This window comes from Bos taurus, chromosome 19 (genome assembly GCF_002263795.3).
Source record: "Bos taurus isolate L1 Dominette 01449 registration number 42190680 breed Hereford chromosome 19, ARS-UCD2.0, whole genome shotgun sequence".
Taxonomy (NCBI): Eukaryota; Metazoa; Chordata; class Mammalia; order Artiodactyla; family Bovidae; genus Bos; species Bos taurus.
Window position 1 is genome coordinate 20773708 of NC_037346.1, and position 21883 is coordinate 20795590.

The 21883-nt window shown below is 37.4% G+C and overlaps 1 protein-coding gene across 3 annotated transcripts in view; it reads left to right on the forward strand.

Moving 5' to 3' along the window:
- Positions 1-21883, forward strand: part of TAOK1 (TAO kinase 1) — a 110229-nt gene that overhangs the window by 73344 nt on the left and 15002 nt on the right. For all 3 annotated transcript variants that reach the window (XM_005220110.5, NM_001206100.1, XM_024980290.1), the window contains 8 exons: positions 1416-1583; positions 3837-4040; positions 8010-8144; positions 10618-10854; positions 12922-13050; positions 13137-13340; positions 14983-15222; positions 21006-21218. In XM_005220110.5, coding sequence (XP_005220167.1) covers positions 1416-1583; positions 3837-4040; positions 8010-8144; positions 10618-10854; positions 12922-13050; positions 13137-13340; positions 14983-15222; positions 21006-21218 — 1530 coding nt within the window. The remainder of the gene's footprint in view (positions 1-1415; positions 1584-3836; positions 4041-8009; positions 8145-10617; positions 10855-12921; positions 13051-13136; positions 13341-14982; positions 15223-21005; positions 21219-21883) is intronic.

Genomic DNA, 21883 nt, shown 5'->3' on the forward strand with positions numbered 1-21883 from the left:
GGGATAAGAATATGGAATATTGTATTGATAAATAGTGATACATACCAAGCTAAGGCTCAGGAAAAAGGAAGAATGTGACTTGTTTCTCATACTTGCCCAATAGAGGTGAAAGAAACTCTTTGGGTGTAACCCAACCTACCAAGCCCAGGTATTTGGTATTTGGTGATTAGGTTCCAAGTCTGAATATAGTGTTCATTCACCTAGTTGATAGCATATATTGGCACAGCCTTATTGGAAATGATAGGAAGTATCTAGCAAGTGTTTCTTTCCCTTTGGCCTGACATTTCTTTCATGATTCATCATAAAGAAAAAAATAGAAAAAAATTCTAATGAATTTAAAAATTTTTTTAAGAATTCTATGAAGCTATTTATCTCTGAATTAAAAGTTGGAAATAACTGTCCAGAATTAGGGTAATGGAACTTTGGCATAAACCTTTGATGAAATATTCTGTAGGCATTATGTTTACAAATTTGAAATAACAGTCTTATGATAGTGAAGCAGAACCAAATATGGTATAGTTAGAACTCTTTACATAGAGAAGAAGTAAGTTTGGCTAACAAAAAAGGTAAGTGTTACAGAAATTCAGGGGCATCTCATGAAGTCAAGGGCGGAAAGTATCTTTCTGCAATCTATATATTTACGATCTATAAAACAAAAATCTGTATATAGAAAATTTCTGAAAAGAAACATCAAAATGTAGCAGTGATACTCTAAAGGTGAAATTATTCTTTCAACTTTTCCTTATTTGATAAGGTTAAGTTTTATTCAATGTTAGTAAAAATCACTAATAATATGCCTTTTAATCAACTACTAGTGTTTTCTGAAGAGTATTGTTTATGCAACATATAAAGGAACCCAAAATATCCAGGTTTATATTACATAATTCACCAGCAGTAAATACATTTCTCTTGAAACCTAATAAAACTCAGAACTGACATGCCTTTTCTGTGAAATCAACAGTTCTAAGAATATGTAAACCTTTTTTTAGCATTTGTTTAGGGCTGTAATTGGGCTTACTTCTTAGTATTTAATTAAACCCTTTTATCATTTCAACTCTACATTTTTAGTTGACCAAAGTTTATATAAAATGTAGGCACGGAGTAAATATATATAAATAATGATTTTATAAGAAGTCAGAAATATAATAGAATAGCTATAGATTATAGGCATTATCTATGATGATTATTTAGGATAGTAACTCTAGAGTCTAAGAAGGGGCACATGTGTGCATGCTCATTTGTGTCTGACTCTTTGCAACCCCATAGCCTGTAGCCCACTGGGCTCTTCTGTCTGTGGAATTTTCCAGGCGAGAATACTGAAATCGGTTGCCATTTCCTTCTGCAGCTAAGAGAGGTGTACATTTGTATTAATGGAAAAATAGGTTTCAACTTGACTTTTACATTCTTTTATCCAGCACATGTTTGTTCTTCGGGAGCGCCCTGAAACAGTGTTAATAGATCTTATTCAGAGGACAAAAGATGCAGTAAGAGAGCTGGACAATCTGCAGTATCGAAAGATGAAGAAACTCCTGTTCCAGGAGGCACATAATGGACCAGCAGTAGAAGCACAGGAAGAAGAAGAGGTAATTTAGAAATGAATCAATATTGAGCTCTCTTCATCAGCTTCTTTTCTTGTGGAGCTCGTCTTTTACATCATGAATCTCTTATATCAGTGGTTCCCATTTGTGTTTTCTTAACACTGGTCCTGTAAAATCCCATGTGGGAAAAACGGTGTTGTGTTCTTTAAATTCAGTCCCTTTGTTGTGCACATTGGCATATATAGTAAAGCTCAGCAACGTCTTTTATTAAATAAACAAATTCAACTTTGTTTAATTTTGTCCCTTTCAAATTTCTTAGCCACTGAACCCTTTTTTGCCTTATTGTCTCAATTGTGAGAGACATGCTTTTGAAAATATATAAAATTATAGACTCTGGAAGTTACTCACTGACAAGTCATTAGCAAGTTACTAAGCATTCTACTGTATTACCAAGGACATTTCTTTTCAGTTCTGCATAGTTTCATTCCATCTACACAGTTCTGAAATACTTATTTTCAGTTCAGTTCAGTCACTCAGTTGTGTCTGACTCTCTGCGACCCCATGGTCTGCAGCACACCAGGCTTCCCTGTCCTTCACCATCTCCCAGAGTTTGCTCAGACTCATGTCCATTGAGTCAGTGATGCCATCCAACCATCTTATCCTCTGTGGTCCCCTTCTCCTCCTGCCTTCAGTCTTTCCCCAGCATCAGGGTCTTTTCCAGTGAGTTGGCTCTTCTCATCAGGTAGCCAGAGTATTGAAGCTATGTGTAAAGCAAGGCTCAGTGGTTTACTCAGTGTAGGTAGAGGCATATGGGTTCAAATTCAGATAGCTCTCACTCTCAAGGTCAAGTTCTTTTTTTGTTGCTTTTTAGGGAGAATGGAAATACAAATGTGCAATGGATATGTTATAGAACTTTCTCATGTTGAAATATACATATAAAGCTTTTACTATAAGTATTTTCACTTTTCTTTGCTTCTGTCAGAATTCTAGAGCTTTGGTTTGTTTTTTACTGTTTTCCAGTGAGAAATATCATTTTACATTTGGAAACTAGGAGAAGCAGTTACTTTTTTAATAGTGCTGCACAATTACTGAACTGTAAAATGCAAGATTTTCTTAACCAACAGTTTTGGGTTTTTTCATTTTTTAGTTCTTATGATAATCTTTTGAAAATTGCTTTGGGTTACTTTATTGTGGGATATTTTAGATACATGAAATAAAATTTTGAATAAAATAAAGTTTTAAAATTAATAAATTTCTCATGTAGTTAAATCTATAACAGCATCTCTGTTGGGCTAGAGATATGAGAAAAGTTCCTTTGTATATACCATATGTCTATATTAAATTCTCCATATCTTAGAGAATTTTGGTATGGTAACACTACTAAAATGTTGGTCACTTCAGAAGAACATTCTTGTGATTTTATATGTATATGTGTGTGTGTATATATGTATATATAATACATAATTTTTAATTTAAGAAAAATAGGAATTCTTTGGTGGTAGAATTTTTAAGAAAGAAAGAAAAATGTACTTACAAAAGACTTCAACAAAAAATAACTAAAAGGAGGTGTTTCTAGGATTTTTTTTTTTTTTTTTTAAGTTGGGGCTTGTTTTTCTGATTTATTCTTTTCCTACGCCCTGTGGCTTGTGAGATCTTAGTTCCCTGACCAGAGATTGAACCCAGGCCCTCCCTCAGCAGTGAAAGTGCTGGACTCCTAAACCATACCACTAGGGAATTCTCATGGTTGGGGCTTATTTTAACCATGGGAATTATTGAGAAATGAGCAATATCTCTCTCTATACCCAATGAGATGTGTGGTAAAAATGGATTTCAAAAAATGGCAGACAGTTTAGAGAAAATGCTTTACTTTGGAAGTATTTTGGAAGTATTCCCTCAGGGTGCTGCCTGCTTCCAGGGAGATGACGCCAGGCCAGGAGACCACACGCCTCAGACCTCAAAGCCCAGAGCTGGCGCCTCCTCTCACCCTGCTCAGGGGAGGGTGGTGCTCGTGGCTGGGGTTTTTTTTTAAAACCACTTTTACAAAAACCAGCCTGTGGCTGGTTTGGCTGATAAATTGACTTCACATAGTTGGTCAGGTTTTTATTTACTTGTTGGTCATTTTTATTTGTTTATTTTTCTGTTACGGATTAACTTCCTGGTTTCACCAAATAAAGGGAATATCTCATGATAGACCTCTGACTTTCTAAAGACTGTTGGCCAAGCAGTGTGCTTGATGCTTCTATTTAAGAAATCAAGAGAGATGGAGATATCTGAACCTATTGCTCTTTTTTCCCCTAGGAACAGGATCATGGTGTTGGACGGACAGGAACAGTGAATAGCGTTGGAAGTAATCAGTCTATTCCCAGTATGTCCATCAGTGCCAGTAGCCAAAGTAGTAGTGTTAACAGTCTTCCAGATGCCTCAGATGACAAGAGTGAGCTAGACATGATGGAGGGAGACCACACAGTGATGTCTAATAGTTCTGTCATCCACTTAAAACCTGTGAGTATTTGGATTTCAGTGAAAAAAAAATCAGCTTTGGTAAATAATTTAATTCATCTAGTTAGTTTAAGAGTTAATTTTTTTTTTTTTTTTTCCTGTTTCAGAAGTTGGGAACAGTTTTAGGTAACTTATTTGAAAATGGCAGTAGGCTTGTTAATTTCCAGTAGAATATCTGCATTTGTAAAACTAATGTCTTGAGAATATGGAAAGAATATTTTAAAAATATCTCAGAAGATACTATATATAATGTATTATTTGAAGTCACTTAGATGGAAAATGAAGTACTTTAAAAATAGTAGGTATACTCATGAAATTCATTGTAATATTAATATAATATTTTTGAAGCATGGGAGAAAGGATTAGGATGGATGGTGACCAAAAGTGATTTTGGTCACTTTACATTATCCATATAATGTTTACAGCTTTAAAATAAAACTTAGAGTCTAATTATCAGATCAGATCAGATCAGTCGCTCAGTCGTGTCTGACTCTTTGCGACCCCATGAATTGCAGCACGCCAGGCCTCCCTGTCCAATACCAACTCCCAGAGTTCACTGAGACTCACGTCCATCGAGTCAGTGATGCCATCCAGCCATCTCATCCTCTGTCGTCCCCTTCTCCTCTTGTCCCCAATCCCTCCCAGTATCAGAATCTTTTCCAATGAGTCAACTCTTCACATGAGGTGGCCAAAGTACTGGAGTTTCAGCTTTAGCATCATTCCTTCCAAAGAAATCCCAGGGCTGATCTCCTTCAGAATGGACTGGTTGGATCTCCTTGCAGTCCAAGGGACTCTCAAGAGTCTTCTCCAACACCACAGTTCAAAAGCATCCATTCTTAGGCGCTCAGCCTTCTTCACAGTCCAACTCTCACATCCATACATGACCACAGGAAAAACCATAGCCTTGACTAGATGAACCTTTGTTGACAAAGTAATATCTCTGCTTTTTAATATGCTTCTAGGTTGGTCATAACTTTCCTTCTAAGGAGTAAGTGTCTTTTAATTTCATGGCTGCAGTCACCATCTGCAGTGATTTTGGAGCCCAGAAAAATAAAGTCTGACACTGTTTCCACTGTTTCCCCATCTATTTCCCATGAAGTGATGGGACCGGATGCCATGATCTTCGTTTTCTGAATGTTGAGCTTTAAGCCAACTTTTTCACTCTCCACTTTCACTTTCATCAAGAGGCTCTTGAGTTCCTCTTCACTTTCTGCCATAAGAGTGGTGTCATCTGCATATCTGAGGTTATTGATATTTCTCCTGGCAATCTTGATTCCAGTTTGTGTTTCTTCCAGTCCAGCGTTTCTCATGATGTACTCTGCATATAAGTTAAATGAGCAGGGTGACAATATACAGCCTTGACGTACTCCTTTTCCTATTTGGAACCAGTCTGTTGTTCCATGTCCAGTTCTAACTGTTGCTTCCTTACCTGCATATAGGTTTCTCAAAAGACAGGTCAGGTGGTCTGGTATTCCCATCTCTTTCAGAATTTTCCACAGTTTCTTGTGATCCACACAGTCAAAGGCTTTGGCATAGTCAATAAAGCAGAAATTGATGTTTTTCTGGAACTCTCTTGCTTTTTCCATGATCCAGCGGATGTTGGCAGTTTGATCTCTGGTTCCTCTGCCTTTTCTAAAACCAGCTTGAACATCAGGAAGTTCACGGTTCACAACTGCTGAAGCCTGGCTTGGAGAATTTTGAGCATTACTTTACTAGCATGTGAGATGAGTGCAATTGTGTGGTAGTTTGAGCATTCTTTGGCATTGCCTTTCTTTGGGATTGGAATGAAAACTGACCTTTTCCAGTCCTGTGGTCACCGCTGAGTGTTCCAAATTTGCTGGCATATTGAGTGCAGCACTTTTACAGCATCATCTTTCAGGATTTGGAATAGCTCAACTGGAATTCTATCACCTCCACTAGCTTTGTTCGTAGTGATGCTTTCTAAGGCCCACTTGACTTCACATTCCAGGATGTCTGGCTCTAGGTGAGTGATCACACCATCGTGATTATCTGGGTCGTGAAGATCTTTTTTGTACAGTTCTTCTGTGTATATTCTTCCCACCTCTTCTTAATATCTTCTGCTTCTGTTAGGTCCATACCATTTCTGTCCTTTATCGAGCCCATCTTTGCATGAAATGTTCCCTTGGTATCTCTGATTTTCTTGAAGAGATCTCTAGTCTTTCCCATTCTGTTGTTTTCCTCTATTTCTTTGCATTGATTGCTGAAGAAGGCTTTCTTATCTCTTCTTGCTATTCTTTGGAACTCTGCATTCAGATGTTTATATCTTTTTCCTTTGCTCTTTTGCTTTTCGCTTCTCTTCTTTTCACAGCTAATGTAAGGCCTCCCCAGACGGCCATTTTGCTTTTCTGCATTTCTTTTCCATGGGGATGGTCTTGATCCCTGTCTCCTGTACAATGTCACGAACCTCATTCCATAGTTCATCAGGCACTCTATCTATCAGATCTAGGCCCTTAAATCTATTTCTCACTTCCACTGTATAATCATAAGGGATTTGATTTAGGTCATACCTGAATGGTCTAGTGGTTTTCCCTACTTTCTTCAATTTCAGTCTGAATTTGGCAATAAGGAGTTCATGGTCTGAGCCACAGTCAGCTCCTTGTCTTGTTTTTGCTGACTGTATAGAGCTTCTCCATCTAATTACGGAAAAATATAAATTCTGGGTTTAGGAAATAATGGATATTTACTACATTAGTCATTATACTTTTGAATGCAAAATTTTAAATGTTCTTCAAAATATTTTAAGATCGGATAGCTCCTTTAACAATTAATAGGAATGCTTCCTTTTTTAACTTCACAGCTTGCAGTGTTAACTAAAAAGTTATTAGGCACAAATTGATGAAAGGTGGAAAGAATGGATAAACAAAACCATGGTATATACATATGGTGAATATTACTCAGTTATACAAAGGAAGGAAATTCTAATAACATGATACAACATTAGTGAATTTTGAAAACATTATGCTAAGTGATGTAAGTTAGATGTAAAAGGACAAATATTCTATAATTCCTTTTATAAGAAATACCTAGAATAGGCGAATTCATAGAGATGGAAGATGGATTAGAGGTTACCAGGGGCTGAGTAGAGGATGAAATGGAGAGTTTATATTCTTAGGCAAGAAGATCACCCATAAAAAAGATTATTCCTGTAACTGCTGCTGCAGCTGCTAAGTCGCTTCATTCGTGTCCGACTCTGTGCAACCCCATAGACAGCAGCCTATCAGGCTCCTCCGTCCCTGGGATTCTCCAGGCAAGAACACTGGAGTAGGTTGCCATTTCCTTCTCCAATGCATGAAAGTGAAAAGTGAAAATGAAGTCGCTCAGTTGTGTCCGACTCTTAGCAACCCCATGGACGACAGCCCACCAGGCTCCTCCATCCGTGGGATTTTCCAGGCGAGAGTACTGGAGTGGGATGCCATTGCCTTCATGTAACTAGTTGGTTGCTATTTGACTTCCTTTTCAGTAATTGAAGTAATGTATGTATCAAGAAAGACATCGATTCTTAAAATTTTTACAATTATTTTTTGTTTACTTATTTTGGACCAGTGGCAGGAGTATTATGGTTTTTTTAAGCTACATTATTATTTCTTAAACCCAAGAGCCCTAAAGTAATTAATTGTATTACTGCTATTTAAAATACTAGCTGTATGTTTTATTATCTTTGTTTTTAAGTTATATTAAGGCTTTGTAATTTTGCACTTCATGAATATTAAATAAATCTAGCCATAATGTTTCATTATCCTCATTCTGTATACTGTTTCATACATTGAGGAAATAATGTCTCCTGATTCAAATTATGTTGAAAATGTCAGCATTCCCATTTTTTGTTTTTGCTTTTTAGGATTATGTCTTTGAGATTTATTGATCCATTTGTCTTTAAAATTTAATTTTCTCAAAAGTTTACCCAAACTGTGTTTGTTCACAACAGATTATAATGTTTGTTTCTTTGCCTAGGAGGAAGAAAATTACAGAGAAGAGGGAGATCCTAGAACAAGGGCATCGGATCCACAATCTCCACCTCAAGTATCTCGTCATAAATCACACTACCGTAATCGAGAACACTTTGCTACTATACGGACGGCATCACTGGTATGTACTACCCCAAATTAGAAATACGTTTTTCATGTTAGACCTTGGCATCTATATTCAAGTATAATTATATCTCTTTTTTTTTTGTATTTTGTATTTCTAACATTTATTCAACATTTAACTGCCTATTATAAGAAAGATCTTATAGAAAGCACTCTGAGAGATGTGTGTACAAATAACTAATATATTAGAATATATTAAATGCTTAAGAGGGCTGAAAGTGATAGTCGCTCAGTTGTGTCCAGCTCTTTTGATCTATGGACTGTAGCCTGCCGGGCTCCTCTGTCCATGAAATTCTCCAGGAAAGAAGTGGGTAGCAGTCCCCTTCTCCAGGGTATCCTCCCAACCCACAGGGCTAAAAGGTACTAAATAGGAATTCTGATTACCTTTGATTTAGGGTGAGTATTTATAAATCATTTGAGCCTTTAATAATTGGTTGGTTTTAGGCACAGGGGGAGAGAAAAAAATGTAGTTTCCACCTAAGAGTTGACAGGCTAACAAAAATGAGGGGAAGTGTTCATGAAATAGCAAGTAATCCAATTTGATACACTTAAAATATAGTTCTTCTGACTTCCCAAATAATGAAAATGGATTATTTGTTCATTACAAAGATGTCGTTATACTGGGGTACTTATAACCCTCATCAGTCAGATATTTAGGACCAAAACATGATAAAGGTGGGGATAGAAAGATGTTAAGATATCAAAGGGAAGTAGGTTATTAGTAAATATGACAGAAAAAAATATATGGAAATTGTCTGAATTATTAACTACAGATCTTGTAACAGATCTTGTAAATCTCATTCTGTGGCCCATGAATCTGAATGACATCTGGGGTCAAAAACACCATCCCCTGGACTTCCCTTGTGGTCCAGTGGTTAAGAATCCACCTGACAGCACAGGGAACATGGGTTCAATCCCTGGTCTTGGAAGATCCCACAGGCCAAGGAGCAAGTAAACCCACGTGCTGCAGCTACTGAAGCCCAAGTGCCTAGAGCTCATGCTCCGCAACGAGAGAAGCCATCACAATGAGAAACCTGTGCTCCACAGCTAGAGAGTAGCCCCCACTTGCCACAAGTAGAGAAGGCCTGCAGTCAGGAACTAGAGAAGACCCAGGCCAGCCAAAAATAAAAATAAATTAAAAAAACAAAAAGATAAACACCATCCCCTATGATAAGTCAAGTTGTTCCTACTGTTCTTTAACATGTAAATAATTCTTTGAACAGAGCAAGTAGCAAAGATTGCTTAGTTTTTTCATGACCATTTTAACAAATACCTGGACAAGGCCAGCTTGTTGGGAAAATATCTTTGTGACTGGGCACATACGAATGTTTCCCAAGCAAGCCTTCTGCCTCAAATTTTAAGCTCCCTCAAATTAATTGAGGAAACATTTTTTTGGTCATTCCACTCAGCTTACAGGACCAGGGATTGAACCCACACCCTCAGCATTGCAAGTACAGAGTCCTAACCACTGGACCACTAGGGAATTCTTGAGGAATTCTCTTAAATTATGGATTTAGACAACTTAAGATCCATATCCCTAAATCTATTAAGTCTATTTATTTCAGATAAAACATTCATACAGTAGGTAGATTTGTGTACAAAGATATGCATAGCTATATTTTTCAATAAAAGTACCACGTACTATAACTCAGTCTGACTGCTCTGCCTTGGGTTTTCTTCATACAATAAAATACATAGATCCTAGGTCTTCAATTTGAAGTATTTTTAGTGGTACTCATTACGCTAACCATCAACTAAGAAAATACATATACATACTGAATGCTAGTGTTGTTCACTTTAAAATAATTTATTTTATATTATGTGAATTTCACCTCAACTAAAAAAATCAGTTTACACATTTTTTTTCTTTATTGTCAGTGCTTTTTGTGTCCTGCCCAGGAAATACTTGTCTGCCCTACAGTCATGAAGATAGTCTGTGATTTCTTCTGTTTTATGATTCTGGATTTTGTGTTTATGTCAAATGATTCTTTTCAAATTAATTTTGGTATAGAGTGATATAGAAGTCTGGTTTTTGTTTGTGTTTTATATACAAAGAACCAGTTATAATTTGATAATACATTTATTTCCTCTTTGACCTAACTTGACTTTTTGGTAGAAAAATCAGTTGACTAAATGTATATGATCTATTTCTAGATTTTATTCTGTTCTTTTGATCTGTTCAGCCTGTCCTTCCACCAGTGCCACACCATTTTGATTACTGAAATGTGTGTCTTCAGCTTTTTTTCCCTCAAGAATGTTTTGCTTCTTGTAGCTCCTTTACATTTCTATATAAATTTTTGAACTAGCTTGTCTATTTCTTTAAAAGATCACCTGGAATTTTAATTGGAAACTGCTCATTGGAATCTCGTACAGTAATTGTCTACTTGGATAAATAACAGAGTGGTCTAAAATGCTTCTGAAAGAAAAAATGTTTTGCTTTATTGTTTTCTCTCCATTGTTTGTGTGTCTAGGTTACAAGGCAAATGCAGGAACATGAGCAGGACTCTGAACTTAGAGAACAAATGTCTGGCTATAAGAGAATGAGGCGGCAACATCAAAAGCAGCTAATGACTCTGGAAAATAAGTTGAAGGCTGAGATGGATGAACATCGCCTCAGATTAGACAAAGATCTTGAAACACAGCGTAACAATTTTGCTGCAGAAATGGAGAAACTTATCAAGAAACATCAGGCTGCTATGGAAAAAGAGGTGGCTGATTCACTATTCTTAATTTCTTTACTGTAGATCATAAGCATCTCAGAATTAACCAAGATGGCATTTTGATGTTAGGATATTTTCCCTAGAACCAAGCCAGTTCAATTGGGAATAAGGGAGAAACATTTATGTAACATGTATAGTATCAGGTACTAAGTCTGATAACCAATAGACGTAGGATTATTTCCTAATGCTCATAGTTTTATTGTATCACAGTGGGTAAATTATGCAACCATTCTAGGCCCTGATAGTACTCTGATAGTATGAGGAGTTTCTTAATCATCTATCAATGGGTGATTTAGGTCTCAAAAAATCATTTATGATTCTCTTTGTGTGTTTTTTGGAAACCTTCCTTCAATTTATAGTAGCATTTTAATATCAGAATAATTAAAGATTATTGTAATATAACATAGTGTTAGAGATAATAAGTTAAGAGAGATTCAAATTAAGATTTGGCCCATTTTGTTTATTTACAAATGTGTCAGTCTACTATATGATTTAAGTATATATATTTTAGGATTCTTCTTATGGGAAACCTAATGTTTTTGATGTCCCATCAATTAAATTTTATTTTGATAGTCACATTTGTCAAGTAAAATGTAAGCTTCTCAGTAAATTAACACAATATCTAGAAATATGTCTAGCTAGTCCACATTGAGGCATTATTTATTATGGTTACCCTGTTCACCTTCCTGCCCCACCCCAGCCCAAATTAAAAGACCCACTCTCATAATAATAGTTCAGTTCAGTCGCTCAGTTGTGTCCAACTCTTTGCGTCCCCATGAATCGCAGCACACCAGGCCTCTCTGTCACCCAACTCCCAGAGTTTACCCAAACTCATGTCCATCGAATCGGTGATGCCATCCAGCCATCTCATCCTCTGTCGTCCCCTTCTCCTCCTGACCCCAATCCCTCCCAGCATCAGGGTCTTTTCCAGTGAGTCAACTCTTCGCATGAGTTGGCCAAAGTATTGGAGTTTCAGCTTCGGCATAAGTCCTTCCAGTGAACACCCAGGACTGATCTCCTTTAGGATAGACTGGTTGGATCTCCTTGCAGTCCAAGGGACTCTCAAGAGTCTTCTCCAACACCGCAGTTCAAAAGCATCAATTCTTTGGTGCTCAGCTTTCTTCACAGTCCAACTCTCACATCCATACATGACCAAAAACCATAGCGTTGACTAGACGGACCTTTGTTGGCAAAGTAATGTCTCTGCTTTTTTATACGCTGTCTAGGTTGGTCATAACTTTGCTTCCAAGGAGTAAGCATCTTTTAATTTCATAGATGCAATGACAATAGTAGAGAATTGGCAAAATAATTTATTGAGTAAAGAATTATTTAATTTTGAATTAATTTGAGTAAAGAGTGTATAGATATTTAGAATCCTGTTGGGCATTAGAAAGTATTTTTAATAACTTAGGAAGAGATAGATACTAACATATTTAGAAAAGCAGATCATGACGTAGGATGTGCAGTGTGTTATTTAAAAATGTGTGCATGCATAGAAAAAATAGGGAAGGTATGTATCAAGTTGTTTTTCTTGTTTTTCTCTGAGTGCTAAAATCATACAAAGTTTTTTTTTCTTTGTGTTTTTCTGTATTTTCTAAATGATCCACAATGAATATACGTTGCATGTGTAATCAGAAATAAAACAGTATGATATATATGTATCTAATATTTAACATTTTTATTTAATATATAAGTTAAGGTCAGGGTTTACTTTGAAGAGGAGTATATTATTTAATATACAAGTCAATCTAGATAAAAGGTCATGATTTTATTATATTTTGAATAAATACTTATTTTTTTATTGGGCATATTGTTAAATTTTTAAAAAGGTGAAAGCTTTTTAATTCTGTAATAGGTCAACATTTTAAAGATGAGTCCCATTTTACTGGTTCTCTGAAATTCAAATAAGATGCTAAGTAATACTTATTAGTAATTTGTTGGATGTTCTTATTTTGATAATGCTTATACAGATTTTATCCTAAGTGGTATATATTAAACTGTTTCTTTGAATCTGTCTACTTAACTAATTTGATCCATTTTTTAAATTTCTCATAGGCTAAAGTGATGGCCAATGAAGAGAAAAAATTTCAGCAACATATTCAGGCCCAACAGAAGAAAGAACTAAACAGCTTTTTGGAGTCTCAGAAAAGAGAATATAAACTTCGAAAAGAGCAGCTTAAGGAGGTACTTTTATTTAATACCAAATACCACATGATATATTTATGCCTTTGATTTTCATGTATTTTGAACTGAGTTGTTTATGTTGCCAGGAGCTGAATGAAAATCAGAGCACCCCCAAAAAAGAAAAACAGGAATGGCTTTCAAAGCAGAAGGAGAATATACAGCATTTCCAAGCAGAAGAAGAGGCTAATCTTCTACGGCGTCAGAGACAGTATCTAGAGTTGGAATGCCGTCGCTTCAAGAGAAGAATGTTACTTGGGCGTCATAACTTAGAGCAGGACCTTGTCAGGGAGGTACGTTTGAAACGCGAATCTTTTCTGAAACTATGTTAGTCCCTTGTCAGTCTCTGGGCCTTTGCACTTGTGCCTCCTTCAGCCTGAATTCTTCTTTCCTAGATTATCTACATGGTTTGCTAACCCCCATTCATGTCTGTCCTCAGAAATGCCTCCCCTAACATCCAAGTCCTTCTCTGTATTTAAATATTCTTCTCTGCACTTCTCTCTCCTATACACACACACTTTTGGGGGAGAAGCTTCTCTTCTTGCCTAGAATGAAGATTTTATGAAGTCACCGGTTTTATTTTCTTCCAGTCTTTATGTCCCCTATGTGTTACCATTTAATACTTTCTTTATAATCATGTACTTAATTGAGCAAATGTAGAAACTCTTGTGTCAGGGAAAACAAATATCATCAGTATCAGGGATACCTCTGAGCACAGATTAGCTTATTTCCAAGAGTGGCTTAAAATAAACTTCAAGTATAGCATAATTGTTCAAATTTACTAATAATTAAAGAAATTCAAATTAAAGTAGTTGCACCAGTTAAATAAGAACAGTTTAACAGACTGGCAACATTGAATCCTAGTAACGGTGTTGGGAAATGTGCAGTGTTGATAAGAGTATAAATTGATACTGCCCTTTTGGAGCTCATATGCTTTTACCTACAAATCCACTTCTAGAACTCTATCCTAAAGAAATAATAACATGGTTATATGATGCATGATGCATCAACATTTAATGAAAAATTTTTTATAAAGCAAAAAATGGAAAATTATAGTATTTCAAAATGGAAACCTATGGTGAAACTTAAAGATCTGTATATACTGATCAGATCTGAATATATGTCCATTATATTGTTAGCTGAAGAAAGCACATTACATGCCTATGTTGTATATTGTTACTCAGTTTTTTGAACTATATATTTTTGTATAATAGTTGTTTCACAGTAGCATGGGGAAGGTTGGGAAGCATTTTCTTCAAACTGTTGTCCTTTGCAGAAGGGTTTGCAGGGGCAAAGGGAACAGGTTTGACGTGTGTGTGTTTTACACTTGTTCTTTTTAATCTGAAAGAAAAAAGGAATTAAAACATTTATCGAGCATCATGTGCTAGGTATTATTCTGAGAACTTTCCGTTTATGAATTCATTTCATCCTCACGTTAAATCTGTACAATAGTTATACTATTATTTCTTTGAAAAATGATGAAACTAAAGCAAAGCAGGTTTAAACAACTAACCCAAGGACTTGGTGACTGTAGGTAGCAGAGCCAGGTCCATGTTCTTATCCATTACACTACACTGGGTATAGGACACTCTGAAGAAATTCAGAAAATGGCTTCAGGGTTCTCTTCAAATATAAAATTGGAAAAGAAAAAAAGAAGGAAAGAAAGAAAGAAGGACATTAAGTCTACTGAGATTTGATATATTTTAAGCTTATGGCATAAAATAGTATTAATGAATAGTAAATACTAGAATAAGGAAATTTGTCTTTACTAATTGCCCATTTACTACTGTATAGGTCATAAAATCTGATATTTACTGTGTAGTCATTATTGAATCTGGGATTACATCTATTTCCTGGTTAATCTGTTTCTTAGGGTTTTTTCCCCTGGCATTGTACAGCGATAAATATACCCTTGTCTTTTGTATTATGGATTAGGAGTTAAATAAAAGACAGACTCAGAAGGACTTAGAGCATGCCATGCTACTACGACAGCATGAATCCATGCAAGAACTGGAGTTCCGCCACCTCAACACAATTCAGAAGATGCGCTGTGAGTTGATCAGATTGCAGCATCAAACTGAGCTCACTAACCAGCTAGAATATAATAAACGAAGAGAACGAGAGCTAAGGCGAAAGCATGTCATGGAGGTTCGACAACAGCCTAAGAGTCTGAAGGTACCTTTAGCCTAAGCTAAAGTTATTTAAGTTACATGTCTGTGAAATGAATGATGATTTTAAAGTTAGCAGCAGTAGGGCTTGGTATAGACTTGTTTGGTGTTGAACCTTTCCTTTCTCTTTCTTATTGATAACCTTTTCAGTTTGAAAGTTTATAAACACTATTGTGATCTTTGCAGATACTATACAAAAAGTGAGGCAAAAAACAATGTTTCACAATTATAGTCAGGCTTTGAATAGAATGTCTGCTTTTGATGACAAATGAGCTCAAGATTTTCCATAAAGGAGATTGTTGTTACTTTACTATGGAAGAAAATGACCATTTCCTCTTAGTTATGTATCTATATCTACTTATTCAATTTGAACAAAACTGACTTGATTTTAACATCAAGTTATCCCATTTTTGTTTCCCTAATAGTTGCAACTTCCGACTTTCTCCAGGAATTTAAAGGGGACATCAGTTTTAGCACTTACATAATTTAACTGGTCATCTGAGTTAAATTCACCCATTCCAGTCCTGATTAGTTCACTGATTGCTAGAATGTTGACATTCATTCTTGCCATCTCCTGTTTGACCACTTCCAATTCGCCTTGATTCCTGGACCTAACATTCCAGGTTCCTATGCAATATTGCTCTTAACAGAATTGGACCTTGCTTTTATCACCAGTCACATCCACAACTGGGTGTTGTTTTTGCTTTGGCTCCATCCCTTCATTCTTTCTGGAGTTATTTCTCCACTGATCTCCAGTAGCATATTGGGCACTTATCGACCTGGGGAGTTCCTCTTTCAGTATCCTATCATTTTGCCTTTTCATACTGTTCATGGGGTTCTCAAGGCAAGAATACTGAAGTGGTTTGCCATTCCCTTCTCCAGTGGACCACATTCTGTCAGACCTCTCCACCATGACCTGTCTGTCTTGGGTGGCCCCACATGGCATGGCTTAGTTTCATTGAGTTAGACAAGGCTGTGGTCTGTGTGATCAGATTGGCTAGTTTTCTGTGATTATGGTTTCAGTGTGTCTGCCCTCTGATGCCCTCTCGCAACACCTACCATCTTACTTGGGTTTCTCTTACCTTGGTTGTGGGGTATCTCTTCACAGCTGCTCCTTACCTTGGATGAAGGGTATCTCCTCAGGGTTGCCCCTCCTGACCTTGAACATGGGGTAACTCCTCTCAGCCACTCCTGCACCGTCGCAGCCTAGCGTTCTCGGTCGCCACCCCTGACCTTGGGTGAGGGGTACCTCCTCTTGGCCGCGCTTCTGCGCAGTCCATCGCAGCCAGAAGCCGGCGCGCTTTTGCACGATCTGTTGACCATTATATCTACTACTGTGGGCAGGAATCCCTTAGAAGAAATGGAATAGCCATCATGGTCAACAAAAGAGTCCAAAATGCAGTACTTGGATGCAATCTCAAAAACAACAGAATGATCTCTGTTCGCTTCCAAGGCAAACCATTCAGTATCACGGTAATCCAAGCCTATGCCCCAACCAGTAGTGCTGAAGAACGGTTCTATGAAGACCTACAAGACCTTTTAGAACTAACACCCAAAAAAGACGTCCTTTTCATTATAGGGGACTGGAATGCAAAAGTAGGAAGTCAAGAAACACCTGGAGTAACAAGCAGATTTGACCTTGGAGTACGGAATGAGCAGGGCAAAGGCTAATAGAGTTTTGCCAAGAGAACGCACTGGTCATAGCAAACACCCTCTTCCAACAACACAAGAGAAGACATCACCACACATGGACATCACCAGATGGTCAACACTGAAATCAAATTGATTATATTCTTTGCAGCCAAAGATGGAGAAGCTCTATACGGTCAGCAAAAACAAGACCAGGAGCTGACTGTGGCTCAGATCATGAACTCCTTATTGCCAAATTCAGACTTAAATTGAAGAAAGTAGGGAAAACCACTAGACCATTCAGGTATGACCTATTCAAATCCCTTATGATTATACAGTGGAAGTGAGAAATAGATTTAAGGGACTAGATCTGATAGACAGAGTGCCTGATGAATTATGGAATGAGGTTCGTGACATTGTACAGGAGACAGGGATCAAGACCATCCCCAAGAAAAAGAAATGCAAAAAAGCAAAATGGCTGTCTGAGGAGGCCTTACAAATAGCTGTGAGAAGAAGAGATGCGAAAAGCAAAGGAAAGCAAGATATAAGCATCTGAATGCAGAGTTCCAAAGAATAGCAAGGAGAGATAAGAAAGCCTTCCTCAGCGTTCAATGCAAAGAAATAGAGGAAAACAACAGAATGGGAAAGACTAGAGATCTCTTCAAGAAAATTAGAGATACCAAGGGAACATTTCACGCAAAGATGGGCTCGATAAAGGACAGAAATGGTATGGACCTAACAGAAGCAGAAGGTATTAAGAAGAGATGGCAAGAATACACAGAAGAACTGTACAAAAACGATCTTCACGACCCAGATAATCACGATGGTGTGATCACTCACCTAGAGCCAGATATCCTGGAATGTGAAGTCAGGTGGGCCTTAGAAAGTATCACTAGGAACAAAGCTAGTGGAGGTGATGGAATCCCAGTTGAGCTATTTCAAATCCTGAAAGATGATGCTGTGAAAGTGCTGCACTCAATATGCCAGCACATTTGGGAAAGTCAGCAGTGGCCACAGGACTGGAAAAGGTCAGTTTTCATTTCAATCCCAAAGAAAGGCAATGCCAAAGAATGCTCAAACTACTGCACAATTGCACTCATCTCACATGCTAGTAAAGTAATGCTCAAAATTCTCCAAGCCAGGCTTCAGCAATATGTGAACCATGAACTTCCAGATGTTCAAGCTGGTTTTAGAAAAGGCAGAGGAACCAGAGATCAAACTGCCAACATCTGCTGGATCATGGAAAAAGCAAGAGAGTTCCAGAAAAACATCTATTTCTGCTTTATTGACTATGCCAAAGCCTTTGATTGTGTGAATCACAATAAACTGTGGAAAATTCTGAAAGAGATGGGCATACCAGACCACCTGACCTGCCTCTTGAGAAACCTATATGCAGGTCAGGAAGCAACAGTTAGAACTGGACATGGAACAACAGACTGGTTCCAAATAAGAAAAGGAGTACATCAAGGCTGTATATTGTCACCCTGCTTATTTAAGTTATATGCAGAGTACATCATGAGAAATACTGGGCTGGAAGAAGACCGTGGGCTGGAAGAAACACAAGCTGGAATCAAGATTGCCAGGAGAAATATCAGTAACCTCAGATATGCAGATGACACCACCCTTATGGCAGAAAGTGAAGAGGAACTAAAGAGCCTCTTGATGAAAGTGAAAGAGGAGAGTGAAAAAGTTGGCCTAAAGCTCAGCATTCAGAAAAATAAGATCATGGCATCTGGTCCCATCACTTCATGGGAAATAGTTGGGGAAACAGGGGAAACAGTATCAGACTTTATTTTTCTGGGCTCCAAAATCACTGCAGATGGTGATTGCAGCCATAAAATTAAAAGATGCTTACTGCTTGGAAGGAGAGTTATGAACATCCTAGACAGCATATTAAAAAGCAGAGACATTACTTTGTCAACAAAGGTCCGTCTAGTCAAGGCTATGGTTTTTCCAGTGGTCATGTATGGATGTGAGAGTTGGACTGTGAAGAAAGCTGAGCGCCAAAGAATTGATGCTTTTAAACTGTGGTGCTGGAGAAGACTCTTGAGAGTCCCTTGGACTGCAAGGAGATCCAACCAGTCCATTCTGAAAGAGATCAGTCCTGGGTGTTCTCTGGAAGGACTGATGCTGAAGCTGAAATTCCAGTACTTTGGCCACCTCATGCGAAGAGTTGACTCACTGGAAAAGACTCTAATGCTGGGAGGGATTGGGGGCAGGAGGAGAAGGGGATGACAGAGGATGAGATGGCTGGATGGTATCACCGACTCAATGCACGTGAGTTTGGGTAAACTCCAGGAGTTGGTGATGGACAGGGAGGCCTGGCATGCTGTGATTTATGGGGTCGCAAAGAGTCGGACATGACTGAGCAACTGAACTGGACTGAAGTGAATTTAACTGGGATTTGGGGAGTTCTGGGGTACCCATGTCAATGGAATAGGTGATTGACACCTGTTGCCTGCTCTGCTGTTTCTTCATCTGCCATCCAGATGATGATTTGTCAATGTTAGATGAGTAGAAACAACTGTAACTTAACATTCCTCTTGAATTCACTTGAGTCAAACATTAAGGGGTATAGTTTATTCTTGGTACAAGCATTACTCTTCTTAAAGAAAAAGCACATTTTTCAGGGTTTTTTTTTTTTTCCCTCTCATTTGACTAGTGGTGTGGACACTAATTACAGTGCTTTCTTGACACAATATTTAAAAATAAAAACTTTTAAAAGACTGAAGGCTGTTATACAGAGGTAGAAAAGAATGGCTAAATGTCATTGTCCCATTCCTGGGTAACTTGAATATTCTTTCAATATTGTTAACCAAGAACAGTATTTAAGAGTGGCACCACTAAACATAGCTGAACTAAGAGTTTCTCTTTGTAGCTAGGCATTTTTTGACCTTTCACAGCATGGCTGTAACTTAATGACTTGGTTAGTACAAAATGTGGAAAGTGTGTATTTGATACTTTGGTATTTATTGGCAGAGGTGGTGGAGAGGATGAATAGTTACTTCCTTGAAAAGTATGTTACTTTGGTTTTATATGCATTTATTGCACACTGAATCAACCAGTCAGTGTTTCAGCTATAGCTTCTGCCTTGTGAAGTACATGAGTAAATTCTCACTTTTGGGCTTGAACAATATACCTTATAGAAATATATCTCATCTTCTCAAATTTTGTTCAGAACTGAGTTCATAGAAATAACTAACCTGCGATTAACCAAAAACTAAAGCCAAACCCCTTTGTCTATGAACTCAAATTGTTTTATCTCCCAAATGTTTATGTAGTTCAAGTCTTTTATCATCACCTCAAGAAGGGCTGTCCCCTCCCTTGCCCCACAGTTTATTCCCCTTATGGGAAAGATAATTATAATAATATTGCTGCTGCTAAGTCACTCCCATCGTTTCCGACTCTGTGTGACCCCATAGACGGCAGCCACCAGACTCCCCCGTCCCTGGGATTCTCCAGGCAATAACACTGGAGTGGGTTGCCATTTCCTTCTCCAGTGCATGAAAGTGAAAAGTGAAAGTGAAGTCGCTCAGTCGTATCTAACTCTTAGCGACCCCATGGACTGCAGCCCACCAGGCTCCCCTGTCCATGGGATTTTCCAGGCAAGAGTACTGGAGTTAGTCAGTTATAATAATGATAGCCTGCTTTTGTGGGGTCTGTCACAGACTATGTAGTTAGAGTTCAGATTGTCATTAAAAGAAATTGGAGCAACGTGTCTCAGGTAAGGAACAATAAATATGCTTATTTTCTGCCTTAGAAATCTGATAAGATATTGTCTGGCCAATAAAATCTTTTGTATCTACTATTGTTAATGCATGAGAAGAAATTTAATTTTCTGTCATCAATATATATAGCAATCTAAATTAATTTTAATATTTATTTGTAACTGTTACCAAAATAATGAGTACTACTTGAAGTCATATGAAAAATGAGGTACTTGGTATTCTAATGTTCTAAATTAGAGCTTTTGTAATACATAGAATCTAATGGTTTTACCTAATAGCCAAGTAGAAACATACTGTACCTGCAACCTTATGATCTAACTATTTTGTTTTTCCCTCTCCCTTTCTCCTAGTAGCCTTTTTTTTCATATAAGCATAAGGTATACCAAATACCATATGTTAAAAATTATATATATCTTTTTTTTTCCCTTCTCAGTCTAAAGAACTCCAAATAAAAAAGCAGTTTCAGGACACCTGTAAAATCCAAACCAGACAGTACAAAGCATTAAGAAATCACTTATTGGAGACTACACCAAAGAGCGAGCACAAAGCTGTTCTGAAACGGCTCAAGGAGGAGCAGACCCGGAAGTTAGCCATCTTGGCTGAACAATACGACCACAGCATTAATGAAATGCTCTCCACCCAAGCAGTGAGTGTGTGTTATTTAGGCAAAACAAATTCAGGGCCACTTTCCTTCCACCCCCTGAAAGAAGTCTCAGTAATTAAAACACTAATAGGAAGTGGTAGCTCTCCTACAGCCTGGGAAATAGTAGTGGTTATCTGTATTTTTCCTGTCTCTGCATTCTTTGGAAGTAGGCATGATTTATATAAAATTCTCATTGATACACTTAGACATGAGATTCTAAATAGGCTCCTTGCCAGTGCCTCTCAGGTGTTTAGCACATATCAATACCAAGAGTATACCTAGATTAGAGCAACAGCATTGTTAGGCATTGGGCAAAAAGTAGTACTGTATTAGAAATCTAAATGGTCACATTTTAATGGAGGCAAATACAAAGTATTTTCTATGTAAGTTTTGTGAACTTTTTCTTAAAGGGCCAGATAGTAAATATTTTAGAATTTGTGGGACAGAATACAAAATTGAGGATATTATGTGGGTACTTATAGCCATATAAAATATAAAAATCATTCTTAATTAGCATTCTTAATTATAAAATTAATTAATTAAAACAGGCAACTGTCCAGATTTGGTCTGGAGCTGTAGTTCGCTGGTCCCTGTTCTATAATTATTTTCATTGCAGAGAAGAGATTCAGGGTCTTATATCACTTAATCAGATTCTAGATTTTTCTTAA